Below are 7,561 nucleotides of genomic sequence, written 5' to 3'. Positions count from 1 at the left end.
GTTAAATATGCATATAACTAACAATATTTCCAAACAACATCTTGCATTTAATGCAACTTATTACAAACACAAATTATTAACCAAATACATAGAAATTGTAATTCAAACTAACACAAGAAAAAACATTTGACGGATACAAGACTACTCAAGATTTCTTATGAACACAATTATATTATTATCACAGTAGCAATGTTGTTTATATCATGGCAACCTTGATTTGATTTCATTCAACCTAACTATAACATCTTTTATCAACATCCGCTGGTTAGGAAATTCTTCAGAACAAGCAACTCCTATTTGAGTAAACATCACCAAACACTTCCTAACCTTGTTTTCCACAATCCCTGTTTGATCTTCAACAAATGGCTCAAGCAAACGTTGATCCACTACCTCAAGAATTTGCTCTGGAATTTTCATCTTGCAAAATTGATGTAGGCTTACATTCTCACAAAACATGTTATCTATTGGCCTCTTTCCAGTGAGCATTTCTAATAGAAGAATTCCATAACTGTAGATATCTCCCTGCGATGATACTGGACCGCCTGCTCCGTACTCTTTTCAGACAATAATTTCAATAATTTAGGAATATTTTAATATATTAAAAAAATGTAATAACTTTGAATTATTACACTTTGTAAAAAGTTAGGGAAATAAGGAACTTACCAGGAGGAAGATATCCTATAGTTCCTTTAATTGTTGAGGAACTAACTTGATCTTTACTTGAATGTTCGGCGGCTCCATGAATGAGTCTAGCTAAACCAAAGTCTCCCAAATGGGCAACAATATCTTCATCAAGAAGAACATTGCTTGGCTTAATATCACAATGAACTACAACCTGGTCTTCGTCATGGTGAAGATAATCCAACGCATGGGCTACATCAAGAGCAATGTCTACCCTTTGTAAGAGACTGAGACTATGATTTTCAGATCCTTCATTATCATGCAACAATTTTTCTAGACTCCCATTAGACATGAACTCAAAAACAATAGCCTTGAAATCTTCACCGTTGTAATCAACACTTGAACAACAAGTTAGGATCTTCACAAGATTCCGGTGTTTCATCTTTCCTAGAGCTTTGCACTCTGCCACGAAACTCTTTACTGCCCCGCGTGTTTCAAGATTCAACACCTTTACAGCAATAGGTCTTTCAAAGTTGAGAAGAGATCCTTTGTAAACAGATCCAAAACTTCCTGTCCCTACCAAATTGGCTGAAGAAAATCCATTGGTTGCTTCATGTAACTCTCCGTAAGTAACTCTCAGTGGCCTATTTAGCAGAGATGGTGAAGAAGGTAACTTTTTGGACTTTCTAGTAAGAAAATGCACAATCATAAAAGCTATGAAAGAGATCAAAATTCCACTAAATACACTAACTATGATAAGTTTCTTTTTTTGAGATCTTTTCTGTTTTTTGGAAGGTGTCTTCAAACATGGTGGAAGCTTCAATTCAGATATCCCACCGCAAAGGTTCTTATTTCCAATTAGTGAAACTGTTGTGGCATTGCTAAAGACACCTTCTTTGGGAACTTCCCCATACAAATTGTTAAATGACAAGTCCAAATAATTCAAAAATGTCAGGTTTTCTAGTTGAAAGGGGATTGTACTTGAGAAATTGTTGTAAGAAATGTCTAAGACTTCTAAGGATTTTAAAGAAGTCAAGAATAAAGGTATACTTCCATGTAAGAAGTTTCTCCCCAACCCAAGATCTGTCAATGATAAGCAAGAAGCAAGAGCATTTGGAATTTCACCAGACAACTTATTTGAGTGTAGATACAATTGTGAAAGATGCTTCAAATTACTAAACTCTGAAGGAATGAGACCAGTCAACGAATTGTTGTATAAGAACAAATTTATCAAACCTTCTAGATAGCCAAATGTTTGATTAGGTATTTCACCACTCAGTTTGTTATCACAAATATCTAATTTTTGCATTTGGGTGCAATATCGGAGGGTAAATGGAATGCGTCCTTCTAATTTGTTATCAGCTAGATAAAATTCAGACAAGACTGCAAGATTGCCAATACTCGTAGGAATATTTCCAGATAATTGGTTTTCTTGCAAGGACAATCTTATTAGATTTGTAAGATTTCCAATTGAATCTGGAATTGTTCCCTCAAACAAATTATTTGCAAGGTTTAAGTAAGTTAACCCGGTAAGTTGTCCAATTCGCTTAGGTATCACTCCATATATTTGATTAACTTGCATAACAAGTCGAATAAGATTGGTGGAAAAGTTACCTATAAGATCAGGAAATTCACCACCAAATCTATTAACTTGAAAATCGAGTATTGACAATTTAGTGCAGTTGGATAATGAGGAAAGAAAGTCCAAATCGTGAGCTCTTCCACTCCCAAAATTATTATAACCGATAGAGAAAATCTCAAGTTTATTTAATCGACCCAAAGTGTTAGGTATTGGACCATTAAAAGAATTCTCTCCTATATCAATTCTTTCCAAATCGGTTAGGTTGGAAATTGATGTAGGAAAGTTTCCGGTTATATGGTTATCTCCTACTAAGAATTCAACAAGATTAGGAAAAATAAGATTTAGATTTGATGGAAGACTACCAAATAAATCATTTTCTCCCAGATCAAAATATAGAATATTTGATAGGTTGTAAAGAGAATGAGGTATTTCGCCTGAAAAATTGTTTAAAGCTAGATAGAGTAGTTTCAAACTTGACAACTTACCTATAGAATAAGGTATGGTTCCTTCCAAATGATTTTCTGTAAGAGCTAGCCATTGGAGTGATGAAACATTTTGTAGGGAAGATGGAATTGTACCAACTAGATTATTCTTCTCAAGAGCCAAGGTAATAAGTTGCTTCATTGATCTAAACCATGTTGGAACTCTTCCTTTGAGATGATTTTCCCGCAAATCAAATACATTGATATTTGTGCAGTTAGTAAGCTCTTTTGGAATCTCTCCTTGAAGTTTGTTATTTCTTAAGTTAAGAATTTGCAAGCGCTTCAATCGACCAATCTGAGCTGGAATTTCACCATGCAAAGCGAGGTTTTGAAGTTTGAGTATTCTGAGAAATGTAAGATTTCCCAAGGATGGACCAAGAGTACCACCCCATGTTTGATTTTCAAAATGCAAGACAGTGACTCTCATGTGACGATGGCCACATGTAACACCCTGCCAATCACAGAAATGTTGAGATTCATTCCATGATGGCAGAGAATCTGGCACACCATTTGTAAGTTTTTCCTTCAAAGCAAGCAAAGAAAGTTTATCGGTGTATGAAGTCAAAGAAAGAGCATTTGTTGGTGAGAGCATGTAATACACCAACACTTGGATTGCAAAGAAGAGGAAACAAGACATTAAAATTCTCATTTTGCTATTGGAGATATGTATTACGAGTAACCAAATATCAATATATATAGTCGACTCATGCTACCTCAGTCTCGCGAGTGATTCAACAATTTTATTTTTATATTATGTCAAAGATAGATGCATGATAATGATATTTTAGTCAGAATATTCTCTCTTTTAATAACACAACTTTTTTAATCTATCTATTCATTAACTAAATCATTCATTTTGAAACTCATGAAGTACTTTGTTGGTTTCCATCCTTAAAATAGGATTCCTTAATAAACTTGATAATAGTATAAATTTTATTGATAATTTTCAGGACGGACACATGTATTGCAGTTTTAAAGCTCGTAGCTTATGTTATTTGTGTTGGCACATAGAATATTTCATGCCAGCATATATAATTTTCGTGTTAGCACATAACTTTTTTAGGTCGACACATACAATTATGTGACGATTTTTCGTGTTGACACATAATTGGTTCAGGCCGACACATACTGTTATGTAGGTCAAAATTTCATATTTTTTCAATTCCGAAGTTTCTCTCTTTGCCACCAAAGTTCCTCAACTATAAATACATCATACATGCTTCATTCCAACTTGATGAAACTATAAACACTTACCACCATTACTCTTCATCTTCAACCTCCAACCTATGCATACACACTAACAAATCGCACATAATCATCTTTTGTTAAGGTGTCATGCAGACGAGGATTGATAAGTCCTATTAGGTTTGTTGTAACTGAAAATATTGGGTTGAGAATTGAGAGGGGGTTTCATCTAGAAAAACCTAGGGGTTTCCTTCCAAGATCTTTTGTAGATTTGGGGGTTTGTACAATAATTCCAAAAGAGGATTGCGGCCAACTAAAATCCTTGGAGTATTGGTAACTCGAAAAGGAGTAGCGCGAGAGCGGAAAATCAAAGGATTGCAGCCGAGTCAAATCTTTGGAGTTTTATAACTCGCAAAAGAGTAGCGCGAGAACAGCGACTCAATGGATTGCGGCCAAGTGAAAGCTTTGGAGTTTTGGTAACTCGCAAAGGAGTGACGCGAGAACGAAGAATCAAATCAGAAGTTCTTGGGTTCAATAATTCACAATTGGCTTCGATCGAGTGAAAACTTTGAAGATTGAGGATCTTACAAAGGAGTACGTGATATGGTGAATCAATTAGGTATATTGTATCTTGGTCTTTTAGAAGGTCGAAAGAAGAGAAGGGGTTGAATCAACAAAAAATGGTTAGGGTTTATAAGGGTTGCTTTTGGATCACTTCTTTTGTAGTTATTTTTTTTGCAAAGTAAGAAATAACTTCTCAATTTCATTTAAAATTAAGGGTAGACGTACCCTCATGCGAGGACGACGTAGAGAACTGCGTTACCAAATCCTTGTATCGCTTTCTATCTTATTCTCTTTTACTCTCATTTAATTTCTATATGCAATTTGTTAAGTGTGTTGTTTAATAGATCAATTCGTATAAATATTTTCCTTGACTATTCAAGTTAAAAATTGCTTTGTTGATTATCTTACAATCACTTTGATTGTAAGTGATTTTGCATATTAGCAAAGCTTAAAGGAAAAATCTAAAAAATTGACCACACACTAATTATTCGATAAAATACTAGTTTTTTTCATTTCACAATGTGTCAAATAACATTGTTTGATCGATTGACTCGTAAGAATTTTTCTACACTTATTTTGTTTAAAGTGGTGTGTTGATTAGCTTATAATCACTTTGATTAAAACTGGTTTTCATATCAACACAACTCATAGGAAAAATTCTGAAAATTAGATTGCACACAAAGTGTTCAACAAATTGCTAGTTTTGCTTTACCAATAATTTCATTGGAAATAGGTAATCATTGTGATTTGTGTTAAATGGTATATTGAGAAAATATTTTGTTAATTGTTTTTATCATTGTATTAATTCCATGTGGCTTGCGCGTATCCAAGTTCCAATAATTAGGTTCGTTTAGATTACTTTTATCGATCTAGATTAAAACCTTCCGCTTGCATCTTTTCAAATAAGCTTTTAAATATCTAATATTTTTAATTGGCTAATTTTCCTTGGGGATCTATTCACCCCCTCTAGATAAGTCGTCGTAGTCTAACAAGTGGTATCGAAGCTCTGGTTTATTCCGTGCTTCGAAACTCTTATTAGAAAAGGCGTACGAACCTAAAGGGGCTTACAATAGAGCACCTATTTTTTAGAAGAAAACTATAGTTATTGAAAAACTTGTATGCGCGTATATATAAATTTTTATGAGAAAGATGAGTGGGATGCTATTTTAAATGGTTCAACACCAATTACTCAAACCAATACTAATGGTTTCGCCACACTCAAGCCCGAAGCACTATGGAAGGATGATGATAAGAAAAATACATCAAATTTCAGCAATCGTTTGAACGCACTTGGACTTTCTATTTCCAATGCACTTGCTACTAACAAAATTTTGTGATGTCTTACTAATTATTGGCAACTGAAGGTCATCGTGATCAAGGAAGCCAATGATCTTACAACACTTAATTTCATTATATTATTTTTGGTAAGTTTGAAGAACATGAGCAAGAACTCACTTGCTTAGACAAACATTAGAAAAATTTTGAAAAGAAGAAAAAGGAGAAAACCACGAATAAGGAGGAAGGAACAATGCCTCAAGCTCTTAGGACTTCTTGTTTAAGGTTATCATAAGGTGAGCACGTTGATAGTGATTCTAGTGATGGTAAATTTTTAAATTGTCATTATGGTTGCAAGAAAAGCCTCCTTTGACGTCATAGAATCAGCAGTCTTCTCAAACACATTCACATTCACACACTGATGGATGAAGAACAACGCCTTCTGATCTCTCTTCCTCGTTTCTCTCGGCGCTTCTCTTTGCTCTTCCGTTGCATCCGCTGCAACCGGAGCATATCTTTCAGTGACAAGATCTAGAACATCTTGAGCACCAAATAATACACGCATTTGAATCATCCATCTATTCTAGTTTTTGCCATCAAGAACTGGAAGTTTGGTATTCAATTTGCTTCCACTCATCTTCAAAGTTGTACAGAAAAACAAATCCCACTCACACTCAAACAGTGTTACCCAACCCACAAACAACCAAGAAAAAAATGTGATTCAACACAACTTTGTTTCCCAGAAACAAAATCAATCACACAGTCACACAAACTCGCGTTCACTCGTGTTTCCCTGTGTTTGAAACCGGAGCTCTAGATACCAATTGTTGGTGCACAAGAATCAATGATGATAGCAAAGAGAAAAGAATAACGGCACAAAAGAAAGAGGGAGAATAAATGTGCTGTTGTTGTATTAATGACAACTACTACAAGGCTATTTATACAAAAGAAAATTGCCACCTCAGCCCTAATAAAGCTAACTTAGTGACCAAGATAAAAGATACAAATAGTACAAAACAAACAAATACTAAAGTACTCTTAAATAAATAAACAGGTACTTTATCTGGACCCAAAAGGTAGAACTTCTGATCAACACTATCTTCTGAGTAACCATCAGAAGATCAGCACACATCAGAACTTCTGATGCTCAACTTCTGAATATTGAATTACTCTTCAATAAAATTAACCTCAGAAAATTTCCAAAAATATGAAATGCACGCAAGTTTTTTGAAAACATAAAACTCACAAAAGGTTATTAAGGTAAAAACACTTCTAAAGGGGGTGTCAGGATTACATATGGGAATGACAAGTAAAAATCTCCATAAAGTGTCATAGTTATAAGCTATTGAAACAACAAAGTTCAATGGATATAAATTTAACAAAGTATACAAAACAAAATGTTCGTTGTTTTACAACTTATATCCACAATTTTACAACTTTTACCTACAAAACTGGGTTGTTGCTAGTCAAATTTCACTAAATGTGATAGTTTTCACTCAAAACGGGAAGCGGCGTTACCCCACCACGATTTAGATTTCAAACAATTTTCATCGCACCATAAAGATTTCAGTTAAACAAATCTTTCATGATCATTTCACAAATCCATCAATTTCTCAAAGAAAGTCACCCAATATCATTCCACCAACCCACTGATTGTGGAAAATGGGAGAAAGGAAATGGTTCAAATGTATTACTCCCTTCGTCTCATAATAAGTGTCTCATTTACACTTTTTCTATGTCTCAAATTAAGAGTCTCTTTAGAATATTAATCCAATATTTATTATTTTTTCCACTACTAAATTCCTATATATTAACTTTTATGTTTTTCAACAATTCTACTACCTATAATAAA

The 7,561-nt window shown here is 34.2% G+C and overlaps 1 protein-coding gene across 1 annotated transcript; it reads right to left on the bottom strand.

Annotated features, from left to right (window-relative positions):
- Positions 1-3,349, bottom strand: LOC131617627 (probable LRR receptor-like serine/threonine-protein kinase At3g47570). Its single transcript, XM_058888886.1, has 2 exons — positions 664-3,349; positions 1-554 (listed from the first exon to the last, which is right to left on the bottom strand). Exons 1-2 carry the CDS (start codon positions 3,332-3,334, stop codon positions 202-204), a joined length of 3,024 nt encoding a protein of 1,007 aa, XP_058744869.1. The 5' UTR covers positions 3,335-3,349; the 3' UTR covers positions 1-201.
- Positions 3,350-7,561: the final 4,212 nt, after the last annotated feature.

Source organism: Vicia villosa, linkage group LG7 (assembly GCF_029867415.1).
Source record: "Vicia villosa cultivar HV-30 ecotype Madison, WI linkage group LG7, Vvil1.0, whole genome shotgun sequence".
NCBI lineage: Eukaryota > Viridiplantae > Streptophyta > Magnoliopsida > Fabales > Fabaceae > Vicia > Vicia villosa.
The sequence above is the reverse complement of the archived record's forward strand: the minus strand, read 5'-3'. Positions and strand labels throughout refer to the sequence as shown.

Bases quoted from the DNA above. Each gene is read 5' to 3' on its own strand.
- LOC131617627 (XM_058888886.1), bottom strand. From the start codon at position 3,334: ATGAGAATTTTAATGTCTTGTTTCCTCTTCTTTGCAATCCAAGTGTTG. The intron at 555-663 runs GTAAGTTCCTTA...TTGTCTGAAAAG, and splicing joins TATAGGATATCTTCCTCCTG to AGTACGGAGCAGGCGGTCCA.